At 37.1% G+C, this 21,166-nt stretch overlaps 1 protein-coding gene and 1 pseudogene across 2 annotated transcripts in view; both read right to left on the minus strand.

Moving 5' to 3' along the window:
- The window catches only part of LOC307190453 (uncharacterized protein), a gene marked incomplete at its 5' end in the record, with an annotated part of 52,464 nt that extends 45,130 nt beyond the window's left edge, over positions 1–7,334 (minus strand). Inside the window, 2 exon segments of the mRNA XM_079929609.1 lie at positions 6,402–6,418; positions 6,420–7,334. Coding sequence (XP_079785735.1) covers positions 6,402–6,418; positions 6,420–7,334 — 932 coding nt within the window.
- A 2,265-nt stretch (positions 7,335–9,599) lies between these two features.
- LOC307189717 (olfactory receptor 8B3-like) lies at positions 9,600–10,526 on the minus strand (annotated as a pseudogene). The gene has a single exon. The product of its transcript is annotated as an olfactory receptor 8B3-like (transcript).
- Between the last annotated feature and the right edge of the window lie 10,640 nt (positions 10,527–21,166).

Raw genomic sequence — 21,166 nt, forward strand, 5'->3', positions numbered from 1 at the left:
TTTTCTCCCTTCTCCCCCGTGTCCGTTAAGGATCAGGGCTGAAAAGAGCAATTAAACAGGTAGTGTTCCCCACAACCATTGATTTATGTAGTTTGGGGTCTGAAAAGAAAAGAGGGGGTTGATTCAACCCTCACCTTTTTTCTGAATGCCTCACTGCCATTGAACCTTAAGGCCCCTTCTGCCTTACAGTCCTGAGAGGGTCAAAGTTTCTGACAATGAAGGAGGCAGTATCCACCAGCACGGTCCTCAGTCTTTGACTTGCTAAAAGAGGTATGCTGGGGAACAAGCCATAATTTCTATTTGAGAATTTACCCAGAAGGTCCTCTTCACTTGCAAGGAGGAAAGCAACCTTATATGAGCTCCAAAACAATCAGTTGATTCAAATGAGATTCTCTTCCATGCCCTATAGTTCTGGGAAAATTGATTGGAAGCACAGAAAATTATTCTCTCCCTCGTGATTTCCTTTCAAGTTAAGTGAGCCCACTGAGGGTAGAAATTACTGAGTTTGTGTTTCCATCCTGTATCATAGATCCTTGGAGACACAATGTTCTACTCAGTTTATAATTTCACAATGAGAATTCTTAACCCCCAATGCAGAAAAATCGGTGCCCCTTTTGTACTTTCTTCATCATCTCCTGGTGTCTATGCACAGTTCTAAAAAAGGAACATATGGGGCATGATCACTTGCCTTTACTAGCACTTTCCTAGAGCCTCTGGGATTGCATTAGTGAAATAGTGTATCATAGCTTTAGCACTGTCCATGCTTATGGATTTCACCTCTGTAAAGACGTGTTGTAGCAAAATGGTTAAAAGAATGGGCCCCTTAAGTCAGACTTAGTTTAAATCTGGCTGTTAAACTTCTTAATTGTAAGACCATAGACAATCATATAACCTCTCTGATCCTTGCATGTTTTTATATACTTATCCCTATGTATATAAAATGAGGCTAGCAAAAGAGCTATCTCATAGGGCTGTTTTGTGGATTAAATTAGTTAAATCACCCAAAGTTTATTAGGAACATGCCTGACATAGGAGCCTGAGAAGTGTTCCCATTGCTATTAATTCATATTCATTATAGCAGGATTTTTCAAACTAGCACTAATAGTATTTTGAAGTGGATAATTCTTTGTTGTGTTCTGTGTATTATAGGATAGATCACATGATAGAGCACAAAACAAGTCTCAACAAATTTTAAAGGACAGAACTTATATCAAGCATTTTTCCAACCACATGGTATAAAACTAAAAATCAATTACATAAAGAAAAATGGGAAAAGCACAAATACATGGAGACTAAACAACGTGCTACTAAAAAAGCAATTGGTCAATGAAGAAATCAAAGAGTAAATCAGAAAATACTTTGAAACAAATGAAAATGGAAACAACACAATCCAAAATCTATGGGATGCAGCAAAAGCAGTTCTAGGAGGGAAGTTTATAGTGATACAAGTCTTCCTCAAGAAAGAAGAAAAATCTCAAGTAAACAACCTAATCTACCACCTAAAAGAATTAGAATAAGAAGAAAGCCCAAAGTCCAGGAGAAGGAAGGAAATAATAAAATGCAGAGAGGAAATAAATAAAATAGAAATAGAAAAAACAACAGAAAAGATCAAGGAAACAGCTATTTTTTTGAAAGATTTAAAAAAAAAAAAAAGATAAACCACCAGCCAAGCTCACCAGGAAGAAAATATAGAAAACCCAAATAAACAAAATAAGAAAAGAAAGAAGAGAAAGAACAACTGATACCACAGAGATACAAAATATCATAAGAGAATGTTGCAAACAGTTATATGCCAACAAATTGGACAACCTAAAAGTAATGGACAAATTTCTAGAAACATACAACCTTCCAAGATAGAATCAAGAAGAAACAGGCAATTTGAACTGACCACTAGTAGTGAAATTGAATTTGCAATTAAATGTCTCCTGGGGGGGGAAAAAAAAGCCCAAGACTGAACAGCTTTACAGGGGAATTCTACCAAAAATATGAAGAAGAAATAATACCTATCTTTCTCAAACTGTTCCAAAAATGAAGAGGACAGAACATTATCAAACTCATTCTACAGGGCCACCATTACCCTGATACCAAAATCAAGCAAAGACACTACAAAAAAGGGAAGGTAGAGGCCAATATCTCTGACAAATATAGACGCAAAAATCCTCAAAAAAATATTAGCAAACCAAATCCAACAATATATAAAAAGGATCATACACCATGATCAAGTTGGATTTATTCTACAGTCACAAGGATGGTTCAGCATTCACAAATCAATCAATGTGATAAACCACATTAAGAAAAGGAAGAATATGGGCTTCCCTGGTGGCGCAGTGGTTGGGGGTCTGCCTGCCGATGCAGGGGATATGGGTTTGTGACCTGGTCTGGGAGGATCCCACATGCTGCAGAGTGGCTGGGCCTGTGGGCCATGGCCACTGGGCCTGCACGTCCAGAGCCTGTGCTTCACGACGGGAGAGGCCACAGCGGTGAGAGGCATGCGTACTGCAAAAAAAAAAAAAAAGGGAAGAATAAAAATCACACAATCATCTCAATAGACAGAAAAAACATTTGACAAAATTCAACATCCAGTCATGATAAAAAACACTTAGCAAAGTGGGTATTGAGGGAACATATCTCAACATAATAAAGGCCATTTATGATGAATCCACATGTAACATCATAATGGTGAAAAGCTGAAAGCCTTTCCTCTAAATTCAGGAACCATACAAGGATACCAGTCTTGCAACTTCTATTTAACACAGAATTGGAAGTCCTAGCCACAGCAATCACACAAGAAAAAGAAATGAGGTATCCTAATTCGAAGGGAAGAAGTAAAATTGCCACTATTTGCAGATGACATGATACATTATATAGAAAATGCTAAAGTCTCCACCCCAAAGCTATTAGAATAAATGAATTCAGCAATGTTGCAGGATACAAGATTAACATACAGAAATCTGTTGAGTTTCCATACACAATAAACTATCAGAAAAAGAAAGTAAAAAATAAAGCCCATTTAAAATAGTTTGAAAAAGAATAAAATACATAGGAAGAAACTAAACCAAAGAGGTGAAAGATGTATAATCTGGAAAATACAAAACACTGATAAAGGAAACTGAATATGATACAAAGAAATGATATCCTGTGCTCTTGGATTCAAACAATTAATGTTGTTAAAATGGCCATACCACCCAAAGTAATCTAAAGATTTAATGCAATCCCTAACAAAATACCTATGATATTTTTCACAGAACTAGAAAAATTAATCCTAAAATTCACATACAACCAAAAAAGGCCCCAAACTGCCAAAGCAATCTTGAGAAAAGAAGAACAAAGCTGGATGTATTACCCTACCAGCCTTCAGACTATACTACAAAGCTAGAGTAATCAAAACAGAGTGGTGCCTGCACAAAAACAGACACACAGATCAATGAAACAGAATAGAGATCCCAGAAAAAACCCCACACATTTATTATCAATCTACAACAAAGAAGTGAAGAATATACAGTGAAGAAATGACATTCTTTTCAACAAGTGATGCTGGGAAAACTGGACAGCTACTTGTAAAACAATGGGATGAACATTTCCTGACCATATACAAAAATAAACTGAAAATGGATTAAAGACCTAAATGTAACACATGAAACCATAAAAATGCTAGAAGAAAACATAAGCAGAACACTCTTTGACATAAACTGTAGGAATATTTTTTTACATCTGTCACCTAAGGTAAATGAAATAAAAGCAAACATAAACGGGACCTAATTAAACTTAAAAGCTTTTGCATAGCAAAGGAAACCATCAACAAAATGAAAAGACAACATACTGAATGGGAGAAAATATTTATAAATAATATGACTGATAACGGGTTAATAGCCAACATATGTAAACAGATCATACAACTCAATATCAAAAAAACACAAACAACACAAGTTAAAAATGGGTAGAAGTCCTGAACAGACATTTTTCAAAAGGAGGCATATAGATGGCCAACAGACACATGAAAAGATGCTCAACATCGCTAACTGTCAGGAAAGCACAAATCAAAACAACAAAATATCTCCTCACGTCTGTCAGAATGGCTATTATCAAAACTCTACAAATAACAAATGTTGGAGAAGATGTGGAGAAAAGAGAACACTTGTACACTGTTTGCGGGAGTGTAAATTGGTGCAGCCACCATGGAAAACAGTATGGAGGTTCCTCAGAAAAATTAAAAAATAGATCTACCATATGATCCAGCATTTCCACTGTTGGAGGTATATCTGGGAAAAAAACAAAAACACTAATTTAAAAAGATACATATGCCCCAATGTTCATAGAAGCACTATTTACAATTGCCAAGATATGGAAGCAACCCAAAGGCCCATCAATAGACGAATGGATAAAGATATGATAGATAAAGATGGAATATTACTCAGCCATAAAAATATTGAAATTCTGCCATTTGCAGCAACACGAATGGACCTAGTGAAATAAGTCAGACAGAGAAAGACAAATACTGTGTTATATCACTTACATATGGAATCTAAAAAAATAATACAAGTGAATGTATATGCAAAACAAAAACATGCTCACAGATATAGAAAACAAACTACTAGTTACCAAAGGGCAGAGGGAAGGAGGGAGGGGCAGATTACGTGTATGGGACTAAGGCTTAAAAACTACTATGTATAAAATAAATAATCAGCAAGGATATATTGTACAGTGCAGTGAAATATAGCCATTATTTTGTAATAACTTTAAATGGAGTATAACCTATAAAAATATTGAATCACTATGTTGTGCAAATGAAACTAATATGATAGTATAAATCAACTATACTTCGTTAAAAAGGAAACATAAATCTTAAGTGTATGGCTCAATGAATTTTACCTATATATATATGCCCATATAAAATATAATTCAAGATATACATTTCCTAGAAAGGTTCCCTTGTTCCCCTTCTCAGTCAATACCCATCCCCTCCCCAGAGGTAACCACTATTCTTCTTGCCCTCCAAATACATCTGGCATTCTAAATATACAAACAGAAAAACGCTGGAGAAATAGGGAAATTAGAGAAAACAGCATCTACTTTAAATCTGTTTATTATCTTATTGGGTAGACAAGGTGTTATGGTCAAGTGTTGGAATCCTAAAACCCCCAAAGGTGATGATATTGGGAGATGGAGCCTTTAGGAGGTACTTAAGTCATGAAGATGGAACCCTCATAATTGGGATTAGTACCTTATGAAAGACATCTCACAGAAATCACTAGCCCCTTCCACCTTGTGAGCATATAATGAGAAGGGAGCGACCCAGAAAAGTGCCCTCACCCATTTATGCTGATACCCTGATCTTGGACTTCCAACCTCCAGAATTGTGAGAAATAAATTTCTGTTGTTTATGTCATTGAGTCTGTGGTATTTTGTTACAGCAGCCTGAATGGACTGAGATACAGGTTTAAATAAGCGCAAAAAATGTTGGAAAAAATATAGTTTATTATCATTAATATACACCTTTTTTCATCATAAATCTCATTAGATGAGTAAAACAATGTCTAACATATTTCTCCTAACTTAATGTGCAGTATTTTCCTTTAAAGTGATAAATAACAAACTATGCAGTAAGAGCTATATGCTCTTTTTAAAAATATTTGCTGTCATTGTAGATAATAACGAATGCAAGTTTTATAATAAACCAGTCAGCCCCCTTGCCAGGATCCTAAGGTACATATGTATTATTCCTTTAATGATACTTTATTAACACCATCTTTGGCAATAAAAGGTGGAGCTACATATATTCTCTTCAATATTAAATGAACTGGGCTGATAGAGGCTCTCAGAAACAGGTGGTAAATTGTATAGATTTTGCCATTCTCAAAGGGAACAAGAAAGGGCAAAATATAAAAAGAAAGTTGATAAGAAATATAGAACAAAAGGAAAAGATCAGAGAATCTGATGATACTTCAAGCTATATACTAGTTTGTATTAAGACATTTTATTGAATCCCATTCCCTATACCAGCAAGAGTATCGACAAGAATGAGAATATTTCTACAGTATTTGGCACTTCTGTGTTTAGATGAGTAAGATATAATTTTAACTTTCTGTGATTTATGATTCACCATATTTGTCCAGATTAGGAATAGCTCAGAAGATGGAAGTATCAAAAAAATTATTTTTAAAAAGGTCAGCATATTTATTCCTTTTATAAACATGTTATTCAGTAAACTGATATGAGGTGCAGGAGATACAGAGGCCAAATATGAGACAAGATCAGCAGTGAGGGAAGTGATAAGACAAGTCCATACCACATATAAAAAAATCTGTAGGAGCAACATGGTGATAAATACAGTCTTGAAAGACACCAGTAAAAATAAATAAAAAGTTGAATTTCTTTACAGTATCGCTGATTCAAATTAGAACATGGTTCTCCTCTGGATTCTTAAACAGGGATTTCCTCAGTGTAACTTTGATATCCTTGTTTCTCAAAATGTAAATCAAAGGATTGACCATGGGCACCACATTAGTATAGAAAACAGAATAAATTTTTTTCAGGTCCATAGATCCAGGAGAAGAATATTTAAGGTACATGAATGCTGCTGAACCAAAAAAGGAGAGAGCAATGATGTGGGAGCTACACGTGCTGAAGGCTTTCGATCTTCCCTGAGCAGATTTGATATGAAGAATGCTAGTAAGGATGAAGATGTAAGAAACTAGGATGGTGAAACTGGGTACTGTGATATTAATACCCACAACAATGAGAACTACCACCTCACTGACATAAGTGCTGGTGCAAGAGACTTGGAGGAGTGGGAGGATGTCACACAAGTAATGGTTGATATTAACATTGCAGAAGGTTCGTCCAAGCATGCACCCTGTGTGGGCAGAGGCTCCAGTAAACCCCATCACATACACAGCCAAAGATAGCACCAAACAGACCTTATGGAACATGGTGACCTTATACAGCAATGGAGTACAGATGGCCACATAGCTATCATAGGCCATTGAGGTCAACATATAGCATTCAGAGACGACAAAAAAGAGAAAGAAAAACAGCTGAGTCATGCGCCCAACATAGGAGATGATATTCTTCTTGAATACAAAGTTCATCAGCATCTGGGGGGTGAAAACAGAGGAGTAACAGAGATCAATGAAGGATAAGTTGAAGACTAAATAGTACACGGGGGTGTGGAGGTGAGAATTTAGACGAATAAGAATGATCGAGCCCAGGTTGCCCACCATGGTGACAACGTAGATCATTAGAAACAGGTAAAAGAGGGGCTGTTGGAGCTCTGGATGGTCTGTTAATCCAGCAAGTATAAATTCAGTCACTAAGGAGTCATTTCTAGCCAGCATTCTCAACTTTGGAAATCTGTGAGAATAGAAGAAAACTCCATCAATAGGGAACCCAGCTCTGTCCTTACAGACTCTCTTTTATATGAGCTTTACGAGAAAGAGACTCAGACTGGCAGAAATCACGTCTTCCTTTGCTTCACAGGGTCTGTAAGTACTGCAACACATACCCGTCTACGTTTAAATCACTGTCCTTTGTTGCATGAGCTGCATGGGACAAACAACAGCTTTATCTTTACTAGAAGACAGAGGGATGGGGTAGCTGAGGAACAAGCTGAGGAACAAGCCTACCTGTTGATGGGCTTTGGTGGTGGGGTTGTATCCATCCTATTCATCTGACCAGTCACTTTTTAGTTCCTACTCATGTTTCCATCACTCTATGAGTTATCTCAGTTCCCCTGTGATGACCTTCAAGAAAGAGAGAATTCCCACAGGGCAGAGACCATAACCATATTCTGCTTCCTAGAAGGGAGTTGCTAAGAGTCTCTTGGATTTTCAGGTACTTTACTACAAGATTCCATGAAGTCAACAATTGATAACAGGTATGGAGGAGAGCCTTGGTGGCCTAAACTTTATACTTAACCATATACTGCATTGTTTCCACATATTCTCTTCCTCTATTCCATCTTAGCTGAACATAGAATGAATAAAGGAAGGTGGATGTGCTTTCCCAGGTTTTGTAGGATGGCATGAAAGCGAAATAAATTAATTTGGGTGCTGATTAAATTATCTGTTGTTAGTGAATATATATCAAGCTGTATACTTATTATGACATGTAAACTTGTACAGTACATATATTTTGACAAAAAAAATTTTTCCCCACAAACACTGTATTTTATTTTTACAAGAGATAAATAAACTGACACCAAGTATTGTAAATGGATGCAAACAATGATTGCAATTACCAAACACGAAACACACTCATACTATGTCATAATATTGACATTCAGTCCAGTGATCCTCCACTGTAACAGCTCCTTTACTTTGCAGTGAAAATTGATTTGTATATTTTTTGCCTCTGAGTCCTTGTGGGATTTTTTTTTATTCAAACAGAAAGTCACAAAAATTGTAATCATCCTCAGCAGTTCACTCAGTCCCATGTAATTTATTTTTTTTATCTCGATCTTTTGTTAGCACTTTTATGAATTCATTAGTTTTCCATTAGAGTTCTGAAAATGCTTATTCATTCAGTTCAGCAGTATAGTCAGTTACCAAAGACCTGTACTTGTCAGAGTCTTTTCCATGAATTCCTTGAAGATGAAACCCTTTTATAGGAACATTTTTGCGAAAGCATCAGAGTACACCCAGAACTGTCTGTAAATGACAAAAGACTTAAAAATGACCACGGTTAAAGATTTGATGAAAGTTCATAATAATGCAATTGACAAGGAAATTTAGTTATTTCTGAGATATACATTTTAAAGTAATAACTAGAATTATGACTTATAACATTATACCAGAACATATAAGATTTTTAGAAATTTCATGTAAGGTCTGAAACATTTATATTAACATATTTCCATACAAATAACTCTGGCAACCATAGACACTACAGAATTAAACATAGCCAAAAGCCTAGCCAGGATACCAAAAATTCTCACCCTAATAGCCATTAACTAAGTGGTTAGTACCTGAGACAGCACATTATCTTTCAACAAAATATTACAAGACAGAGAAACAGTCTTAAGAGGTAATGCAAGCCACAGAACCAGACTCAGATAAGAATGAGATGTAGAAGTTATTGAACAGGAAATTAAAATGTCTATAATGAACATGTTAAGGACTCTAAGGGAAAAATAGACAACGTGTAAGAATCAATGGGTAAACAGAGAGATGGAAACTCTAACAAAAACTATCAAAAGAAAATGCTAGAAATAAAAGGCACAGTAACATAAATGAAGCATTCCTTCTATGTGCTCATCAAAACCCAACACAGTTTAGAAAAAGAACCAGTGGCTTGAAGATCAGTCAATTGAAACTTCCCAAAATCAAATCCAAAGAGAAAAAGAGTGAAAAACAGAACATTCAAAAACTCTGAAACAACTTCAAAAGTGAAAAAATATGCATAATTGGAATATCAGAAGGTGAGAGTGAACGGCTGATCCTCCTCGTCCTTACATTTTCTTGAGAAGTGATTTATATAACTAAGTTAATTTACACTTTTAAATCATTTACATTTCTTTTTTGATTTCTTACTATTATCTCCATAGCTTTATATGTTGTTTGCCCTTATGAGGATTTGGCATCAATAACTAACACAGATTTCATTCAGGAGAACACCCTTTTACGCAAAGTCTTAGTGCAACTTGGACATCTTTGTTCCTCATACTGTAAATGAAAAGATTCATCATTGGCCCCACAATGGTGTAAAAAACTGTGGATACTTTATCTCGATTCAGAGACACAGCAGGAAAAGGCTTCAGTTACATGAATGCTGATGATCCAAAGAAAAGAGAAACCAAAATTATGTGAGAGCTGCAGGTACTGAAGGCGTTGGACCCACCCGCTGTAGAACAGATGCAGAGGATGTTGGAGAGGATCAAGGTATAATAAATGGAGTTGGTGAGACTGGGCACTATGACACTGACACCCACCACAACGAAAACCACCAGCTCATTGATGTAGGTGCTTGCGCAGGAGAGCTGGAGGAGAGGAGGAATGTCACACATGTAATGATCGATGATGTTACCATCACAGAAGGAGTCTCAGCATGCACCCAGTGTGGGCCATGGTACCCACAAGCCCCATCGCGTATGCACCCACCATCTGCGTGAGGCAGACCTGATGGGACATGGAGACCTTGTAAAGCAGGGGCTTACAGAAAGCCACATATCGATCATAGGCCATTGACGTCAAAATACAGCACTTTTCAATAACAAAGAAGGAGAAGAAACAAAGCTGAACCATGCACTCTGCTTAAGAGATGACGTTTTGGTTTACAAAACTCATCAGTATTTTAGGGGTGATGACAGAGGAGTGGCAGAGATCAATGAAGGAAAAGTTGAAGAGAAAGTAGTACATGGGAGTGTGCAGGTGAGGGTTCAGACCAATCAGAATAATCAAGCCAGTGTTCCCCACCACGGTGACCAGATATATTCCTAGGAAAATGAAAAAGAGAGGCAGCTGGAGTTCTGGCTGTTGTGTTAAACCCAGCAGGATAAACTCAGTCACTGAAGAGTCGTTCCCTGGGGCCATTCTTCCCTAGGACATATCTGTGGGAACAGGACAAAGGGTAACATTAAAATGAGTACCCAGCTCTCTCCACCCAATCCCACTATAATGAGGTTGAGACCCAGAATAGGAAAATGAACCCAAGTCAACCCTCTGTGTGCCTTTGTTTTCTCCTTTGTGTAAAGGCTGAGGGAATTTTTAAAGATAATATATATCAAAAACACTAACGGGCAAGTTCTACAGGGATAAGATTCAGTAACCCTGTGACCACTCATGACTACAGCATCTTTGCTCCACTTCTGCTTTGATAGCTTACCAGGCCCACCTAATGATCAATGATTGTCTCAGCAGAGAGAAGATGTGTCATTTCAGGGAGTCCTTGGCTTTCTGAGATGAAGTTTGGAAGAATAACATGACAGATAAAATTCAACACTTACCCTTTTACATGGGGACCTCAATCCTGCTGGATTAACTGAGCTCAGAGAAATAAAGTAACTTCCATCCTCCCAGATTGTCAGACTTCCACAAGCTCTCAGAAAGGTCCCTGCTGAATGCAACATAGACTCAGATCAAAGTTGCTAAGCTCAGAGAAAAGAATGTAATTTCCATCCTCCCTGAATGTCACAAAGAGGACTTCCACAGACTCTCAGAAAGGTCTCAATGTCTCTCCCTGACTGCCTAGACTCAGATCAAAAGGCAGATTTGGGTCAATACAGGAAGTTTTCAAATGCCAAAATCAAGGTCAGCTCACTATGAGAGGCCATTAGGAACCATTCGACATTTTTACTTCTTTTCTGACACAGGATTGAAATAATCTAAGTGCAAGCTTAGAAAGAGTAATATGGCAATGGCTGGCAGAATGGACTGGCGTAAGAGAGACTGGAGGCAAAGTGACTCGCAAGAGGCAATTACAATAGTCAATGAATGATAAAAAATTCCCTGAATTAACAGTGCTATTGTGAGCAATTCCAAGAAACAAACACATGCAAGAGACATTGAAAGGAAAGAGTCATCAGAACTTCTCACAAAGGGGATAGAAGTAGACCAAAAAAATCCCAAAGATATTAGCCTAGGTGCTTGGTTAAATTTTGGTGTTAACTACAAACAGAGAGAATTTAGAAAGAATGGAAATATTCATAAACAATAGGCATTCAGCTTTGAACATGGTGATCTTGAGTTGCCAGCTGGACAAGCAAGTAGAAGTATACAACCTAAATAAGGCTAAATAATGCTCAAGAGGAAGACCAGAATCTGAGAAAAAGATTTGGGGACCATTTCCACAGAGGTTAAAGCCATGGAATCAGGTGAACTCAATGAGAAAGAATAAAAAGAAAAAGAGCAGAGAGGCAAGAAATACATGTGGGAAATCCCTCATATGGGTTTTACACGTAGGATGGTTGAAAACTTAATCATTACAAAAATGAGTCCCAATTATTATCATCAGACCCTTAGAAATTACAAGGGGACTAAAAATTCCTTAGGGCAAACTTGAAATGTGTCTCACAAGACAGACATTCTTGGGCTTAGCCTTGATGAGGACCTTAGAGATTCATTAAAACTATTTTATTTCCTGGAAATGTTAAGAACTCTTATTTAGGTGATGCAAGAACCAGAAACACTCCCTTTAAGTTTATATTACATCAAATCACATTACAAGAAAAGTTTATAGCAAGGTACTAAATTAGAATTAAAGGTCATTCTTTCACTTTTAACACAACCAGTGTAAATACAGGCAGAGAATGAGTGTAGAGATACTCTGAGCTTATTCTTACATTGCAAAACTAACCCATTACCCTCCTTTCTTCTACCTACATGATGGTCACAGTAGCCTGATCCTTTTCACTGAGATATACCATGGTATCTTTTGTTAATTCCTGGCTCCTTTTTAAGTAACTCAAGCCTGTTATGTTCTAATTTATCAATGTCAGTGGTAATTTAAGTTTTATACCATACTATATTATCAAAAAGATGCAAAAAATGTAAACCTTTTTTAACTAAATAGAATTTTAATTTGCAGTATTATGTCACACTGAGCTAAGCTGCTGCAAGCATCTGGAATCACTGGCTAATAATATATTTTTAAATGTAAATATATAATGGAAAGAAAGTTAAATCTGTAAGTGTCAGGAAGAAAATGGGAAGGCAAAATCTAATTCAGCAGATCTTGGGTGGGGTCCTAGATTCTGGTCCTGATTCTGGTTTTTTTTTGTTTGTTTTGTTTTTTAAACAAAGGTCAGTAGAAGTGAAGTGATCCATGCAAGATTTGACTGTTGCTGACAGAACCTGAGGTAAACCCAGGTCTTCTGACTGGAAGTTCAATGGATAAACAGCATGGTAGAGCTGAAGGAAGAAGCCTCTACTCTTTTTTTTTTTAAATTAATTAATTAATTAATTTTTATTTTTGGCTGTGTTGGGTCTTCGTTTCTGTGCGAGGGCTTTCTCTAGTTGCAGCAAGCAGGGGCCACTCTTCATCGCGGTGCGCGGACCTCTCACTATCGCGGTCTCTGGGGCTCAGGCTCCAGATGCGCAGGCTCAGTAGTTGTGGCTCACGGGCCTAGTTGCTCCGCGACATGTGGGATCGTCCCAGACCAGGGCTCAAATCCATGTCCCCTGTATTGGCAGGCAGATTCTCAACCACTGCGCCACCAGGGAAGCCCTGTTTGTTTTTGAAAGGTGTAAAGTCTGTGTCTAAACTCATGTATTTGCAAATGGGCATCTGATTTTTCTAGCATCATTTGTGAAGAAGACTACCATTATTCCATTGATTGCCTTTGCTCTTTTGTCAAAGATCAGTTGACTATATTTTGTCGGTCAACGTCAGGTTCTCTCTTCTGATCCACTGTCTTTTCTTTCATCACTACCACACTGACTTGATTACTGTAGTTTTATAGTGAGTCCTGAAGTTGGACAGTATCTGTCCTACAACTTTGTTCTCGTTCAGTATTGTATTTGATATTTACGGTCTTTTCCCTTTCCATATAAACTTTAGAATCAGTTTGTTGATATCCACAAAAACTTGGTGGGATTTTGATTGGGATCACATTGACGATACAGATGAAGTTAAGAAGAATTGACATCTTAACATAATTGAGTCTTCTAATCCACAAACATGGAGTATCTTTCCGTTTATTTAGATTTTTTATTACTTTTATTAGAGTTTTGTAGTTTTCCACATATAGGTCCTTTATATATTTTGTTAGACTTATAATTAAGTATTTCTTCTTTTTGGAGGGTAGGGGTGGGGTGACAATATGAATAGTATTGAGTTTTTCATTACAAATTCCAATCATCCAGTGCTTGGTATATAGGAAAGCTATTAACCTTTGTATGTTAACTTTGTATCCTGTGACTCTCCTCTAGCTACTTATTAGTTCCAAGAGGTTTTTTTGTTCATTTGTTTGTTTTGTAGTTGTTGCTGTCAATTTTGAGGGACTGTTTACAGAGACAATCATGTCATCTGAGAACACAGACAATTGTATTTCTTTTTTTTCCAATATGTATTTAAAAATGGTTTAAAGTTATCATTCCAAGAAGCAATACAGGCTCAAATATTAATAAATTTGAAAAAATGTATCTCAACATCCTTTGTCCTAAGGAAAATGCAAATTAAAATTATAATGAGATACCACTGCATACACACTAGAATGGCTAAAATTACTAACTGTCTATACCAAGTGAACATGTGGATGTGGAACACCTGGAACTTTCATACACTGCTGTTAGAAGAGTAAAATTATATAGGTACTTTGGAAAACAAATTGGTATTTTCTAACAAAGTTGCACCATATGTAGCATCTGATCCAGACATTCCACGGCTATCACATATACAGAGAAGTTAGTGCATATGTCAGAAAAAATACTTGTACAAGAATGTTCACTGAGGTTTTATTTCAATAGCCAAATTTCCATCAATAAGAGAATAGATAAGGAAATTGTAGAAAATACATTCAGTGAGATATTTCTCATAAAACAATGTTCTGATACACGCACCAATATGGTTGAAATACAAAAATCATTATGTTGAACGAAGATGGCAGACTCAAAAGAGTATAAACAGTATGACTTTATTTATAAGATTTTAAATAACAGGCAAAATTAAAGTGATAGAAATGAGAGCAATGGTTACCTCAACTGGTGTATGGGATTTGTCTATTGACTAGAAAGTGACATAAGGGAAATTTCTGGGGTCATAGAAATGTTCTGTATCTTTTTCTGGGTGGTGATTAAATGAGTTTATACTTAGGTAAAAAGTCATCAAGCTGTAGACCTCATATTTGTATATTTTACTATATGTAAACTAGACCTCATAAAATATAATTTGAAATGTTTTTATAAAACTTTATAAGGAAAATTTGTGTAAAAATTTATACAGCTCAATAGTTTAAACAATATAGTGTTCAGTAGATCTCTCAGGACTTACTATGGAAAACTAGTCTGTGTTTTTGTAACACATCTCTAATATCTACTATCAGTATGCGTAGGCCAATCCACACCTTTCCATACCAACCTTAGAGGCTTAATACTGGACCAGATGGGTCAGTAGTCTTACACAGGATTGGGCTTGGGTGTTTCCATAAAGAATATTCTGACTTATATTGAATCCATGTCTCCAACCTGGGGAAATTCAATGAAGTTGACATAAAGAAAGAAAACCGAGAAAAAAAAATAATCAGATACAACTGGGACATTAATCACTTCCCATTTAAGCTTGTGCTCCATGAGCCCTGCCAATTATTACAGTGTGTTTGTGTTTCTATCACCAATAGTGACAGCCAAGCTTCAATCTCTTTTTATCTTTCTTATAAAAAATTTACAAATGAGTAATTTCAGTTTAAAAATATGGCAACATTTCATGTTTAAAATAACAGGAAATCCAACTAAAAACTAGCTTAAAACTTGGCATGCAAAAAGCAGGAAAATTCAATCCACAATGAGGAAAAACCTCAATCTGTAGAAACATACTGAAAATAACATATTTTAAAATCAGCAGATAAGAAAAAAAAGAGCTGTTATTAATATATTCTATATATTCAAGAAAAAAAATGTCAAGGCATGACAAGGCCCATATTGACTTCCTTGATCTGAAAAATACAACGTGTGAAATGAAAAATACACCAAATCCAAAAAAATACAGAATCCAAAAATAATCATGAGAAAAACATTAGAAATCCCAATTGAGGGATATTCTACAAAATACCTGACTAATACTCTTCAAAACTGTCAAAGTTATCCAAAACATGGGAAGTCTGAGAAAATGTGACAGCCAAGAGGAACCCAATGAGACATGACTAATCAACACAATGTGGTATCCCGAATGGGATCCTAGGATAGAAAAGGGACATTAGGTAAAAACTAAGAAAATCTGGATAAAGTATGGACTTTAACAATAATTATCAATATTGGTTCACTAACTGTGACATATGTATCACACTAATGTAAGATAGCAAGAGGAACAAAATATGAAATATATAGTAACTCTCTATTATATTAACAATTCTTCTATAAATCTAAAATAATTCTAAAAAATTTATGTAAAAATAAATGTGTTGAATGGAGTTAACACCACATCAGAAGAAATGATGAGTGAACTTAAAGAACAGCAATAGAAAGTAACCAAAATGATATCCAGAGACAACAAAAAAAGCCTAGAAAAGAATGAACAGAGCATCAGTGAGCCCTAAGACATCATATTATGTAATTGGAGTAACCTCATATGTAATTGGAGTCCCAGACAGCAGAGAGGAGGAGTGGTAGAAAAATATTTGAAGACATAACAGCTGAAGACATCCACCTAAAGTATCACTATACAGTGAATGCCCCCTTACCACCTAATCTAATTTGAGAACAAAGTTGACTAAATAAGCTATTTAACAACTGTCATTTCTGGTATTGTTGGGCTAGGCTATTGGGTCTACCACCCACTCAAAACAGCTAAAAATACTGAATAAAATATTCTACAATATTCTATTTTATGAACTGGTTTGTGATTACATAAATTTTGCATTATTTATTAAATTGAAAATGTATGTATTATGAAGTTTTCAGGATATATTTGATGGTAAAATCAGAAAAGTTGGTATATTCATTACCTACTATAATAATGTAAATTATTCAAACATCAAAAATATCTCTTAAATGAGATTTATCATTTTTTATTAAATAACATTCCCAAATAAAATATACTCATAATTCTAAATGAAAATTGCTACTTGCTTCTGGAATATAATTTCTTTGTTAACAGGCTTTGTGCTTGAAATAGTTATTTGCAATTCTTGAGCAAGAATTTTTAATGACTGTATCTCTAATTTCTTTTATAATCATCATCAGTGAGAAATTTTGTATGCACAGTGGTAGAGTTTAGATCATTCTTACCACCATTTAAAACTTTGCCGTTGAAATCATATTTAAATAATGTGAGTTATTTTCTTTTTACTGACAAATTTAATGTTCAACAAATTTGGAAATAATTTCGCTTTTTCATTTCAAATATTTCAAAATAACAGAGAAACCCAATTTGCAGAAGGCTTGTGCATTCTTAGAGCAATCACACTTCAACTAGTTTAGATGCCACGAAAAGGATAAATTGGCTGGAGATGGACAGAAGTACATGAAATGGGGAGCCAGAGACTAGGGCATCTGCCTGGAGCTGCGAACATCAGGACTCCTTGCCTGGCATCCACCACAGGCCAAGCACTGTGCTCCTGGGCACCTGAAACAGACTCCCCCAGCATCCCTGTGGGACTCTGAACCCTCTGCGTGTGGCTGCTGTAGCTGGTAAGCAGGTGGTGGAGTGCCTTTTTGGTCGGGCTGTTGAAATAGAGCAGTGAGTGCCTCACTTGGCTGACCATTCTTGACGCTGGCCAAAGTACGGTATATGCCATCACGTCAGACACATTCTATTCTTACCCTTCCGAGAGCATCTGTCTAGGATATACTCTAGGCTCGATGCCTTTAATGTGAATTCATCTGGGGATTCCGCGTGAAGAAAACAAATATTTTTCCCAATTAAAATTGTATTTATGAGACTTCCGGGAAGATGGCGGAAGAGTAAGACGCAGAGATCACCTTCCTCCCCACAGATACACCAGAAATACATCTACGTGTGGAACAACTCCTACGGAGCACCTACTGAACGCTGGCAGAAGACCTCAGACCTCCCAAAAGGCAAGGAACCCCCCACGTACCTGGTTAGGGCAAAAGAAAAAACTAAACAGAGACAAAAGGATAGGGACGGGTCCTGCACCAGCGGGAGAGAGCTGTGAAGGAGGAAAAGTGTCCACACACTAGGAAGCCCCTTCGCGGGTGGAGACTTCGGGAGGCGGAGTGGGGGAGCTTGGGAGCCGCAGAGGAGAGCACAGCAACAGGGGTGCGGAGGGCAAAGCGGACAGATTCCAGCGCAGAGGATCGGGCCGACCGGCACTCACCAGCCGAGAGGCTTGTCTGCTCGCCCGCCGGGGCGGGCGGGACTGGGAGCTGAGGCTCCAGCTTTTGTCGGAGCGCCGGGAGAGGACTGAGGTTGGCGGCGTGAACACAGCCTGCAGGGCATTAGTGCACCGCGGCTAGCCGGGACAGAGTCCGGGGAAAAGTCTGGACCTGCAGAAGAAGCAAGAGACTTTAGCGTCCCTCTTTGTTTCCTGGTGCACGAGGAGAGGGGATTAAGAATGCTGCTTGAGAGAGCTCCAGGGACGGGCGCGAGCCGCGGCTAAAAGTGCGGAGCCCAGAGACAGACATGAGACGCTAAGGCCGCTGCTGCCGCCACCAGGAGAAGATCTGTAAAAAATACAAACACATGGAGGCTAAACAATACACTACTTAATAACGAAGTGATCACTGAAGAAATCAAAGAGGAAATGAAAAAATACCTAGAAACAAATGACAATGGAGACACGACGACTCAAAATCTATGGGATGCAGCAAAAGCAGTTCTAAGAGGGAAGTTTATAGCAATACAATCTTACCTTAAGAAACAGGAAACATCTCGAATAAACAACCTAACCTTGCACCTAAAGCAATTAGAGAAAGAAGAACAAAAAAACCCCAAAGTTAGCAGGAGGAAAGAAATCATAAAAATCAGATCAGAAATAAATGAAAAAGAAATGAAGGAAACGATAGCAAAGATCAATAAAACTAAAAGCTGGTTCTTTGAAAGGATAAACAAAATTGATAAACCATTAGCCAGACTCATCAAGAAAAAAAGGGAGAAGACTCAAATCAATAGAATTAGAAATGAAAAAGGAGAAGTAACAACTGACACTGCAGAAATACAAAAGATCATGAGAGATTACTACAAGCAACTCTATGCCAATAAAATGGACAACCTGAAAGAAATGGACAAATTCTTAGAAAGGCACAACCTGCCAAGACTGAATCAGGAAGAAATAGAAAATATGAACAGACCAATCACAAGCACTGAAATTGAAACTGTGATTAAAAATCTTCCAACAAGCAAAAGCCCAGGACCAGATGGCTTCACAGGCGAATTCTATCAAACATTTAGAGAAGAGCTATCACCTATCCTTCTCAGACTCTTCCAAAATATAGCAGAGGGAGGAACACTCCCCAACTCATTCTACGAGGCCACCATCACCCTGATACCAAAACCAGACAAGGACGTCACAAAGAAAGAAAATTACAGGCCAATATCACTGATGAACATGGATGCAAAGATCCTCAACAAAATACTAGCAAACAGAATCCAACAGCACATTAAACGGATCATACACCATGATCAAGTGGGGTTTATTCCAGGAATGCAAGGATTCTTCAATATACGCAAATCAATCAACGTGATACACCATATTAACAAATTGAAGGAGAAAAACCATATGATCATCTCAATAGATGCAGAGAAAGCTTTTGACAAAATTCAACACCAATTTATGATAAAAACCCTGCAGAAAGTAGGCATAGAGGGAACTTTCCTCAACATGATAAAGGCCATATATGACAAACCCACAGCCAACATCGTCCTCAATGGTGAAAAACTGAAAGCATTTCCACTAAGATCAGGAACAAGACAAGGTTGCCCACTCTCACCACTCTTATTCAACATAGTTTTGGAAGTTTTAGCCACAGCAATCAGAGAAGAAAAGGAAATAAAAGAAATCCAAATCGGAAAAGAAGAAGTAAAGCTGTCACTGTTTGCAGATGAAATGATACTATACATAGAGAATCCTAAAGATGCTACCAGAAAACTACTAGAGCTAATTAATGAATTTGGTAAAGTAGCAGGATACAAAATTAATGCACAGAAATCTCTGGCATTCCTATACACTAAGGATGAAAAATCTGAAAGTGAAATCAAGAAAACACTCCCATTTACCATTGCAACAAAAAGAATAAAATACCTAGGAATAAACCTACCTAAGGAGACAAAAGACCTGTATGCAGAAAATTATAAGACACTGATGAAAGAAATTAAAGATGATACAAATAGATGGAGAGATATACCATGTTCTTGGATTGGAAGAATCAACATTGTGAAAATGACTCTACTACCCAAAGCAATCTACAGATTCAATGCAATCCCTATGAAACTACCACTGGCATTTTTCACAGAACTAGAACAAAAAATTTCACAATTTGTATGGAAACACAAAAGACCCCGAATAGCTAAAGCAATCTTGAGAACGAAAAATGGAGCTGGTGGAATCAGGCTTCCTGACTTCAGACTGTACTACAAAGCTACAGTAATCAAGACAGTATGGTACTGGCACAAAAACAGAAATATAGATCAATGGAACAGGATAGAAAGCCCAGAGATAAACCCACGCACATATGGTCACCTTATCTTTGACAAAGGAGGCAGGAATGTACCGTGGAGAAAGGACACCCTCTTCAATAAGTGGTGCTGGGAAAACTGGACAGCTACATGTAAAAGTATGAGATTAGATCACTCCCTAACAGCATACACAAAAATAAGCTCAAAATGGATTAAAGACCTAAATGTAAGGCCAGAAACTATCAAACTCTTAGAGGAAAACATAGGCAGAACACTCTATGACATAAATCACAGCAAGGTCCTTTTTGACCCACCTCCTAGAGAAATGGAAATAAAAACAAAAGTAAACAAATGGGACCTAATGAAACTTAAAAGCTTTTGCGCAGCAAAGGAAACCATAAAGAAGACCAAAAGACAACCCTCAGAATGGGAGAAAATATTTGCAAATGAAGCAACTGACTAAGGATTAATCTCCAAAATTTATAAGCAGCTCATGCAGCTTAATAACAAAAAAACAAACAACCCAATCCAAAAATGGGCAGAAGACCTAAATAGACATTTCTCCAAAGATATACAGAGTGCAAACAAACACATGAAAGAATGCTCAACATCACTAATCATTAGAGAAATGCAAATCAAAACTACAATGAGATATCATCTCACACCAGTCAGAATGGCCATCATCAAAAAATCTAGAAACAATAAATGCTGGAGAGGGTGTGGAGAAAAGGGAACCCTCTTACACTGTTGGTGGGAATGTAAATTGATACAGTCACTGTGGAGAACAGTATGGAGGTTCCTTTAAAAGCTACAAATAGAACTACCATATGACCCAGCAATCCCACTACTGGGCATATACCCTGAGAAAACCATAATTCAAAAAGAGTCATGTACCAAAATGTTCATTGCAGCTCTATTTACAATAGCCCGGAGATGGAAACAA

Source organism: Stenella coeruleoalba (genome assembly GCF_951394435.1).
Source record: "Stenella coeruleoalba genome assembly, chromosome: 8".
NCBI lineage: Eukaryota > Metazoa > Chordata > Mammalia > Artiodactyla > Delphinidae > Stenella > Stenella coeruleoalba.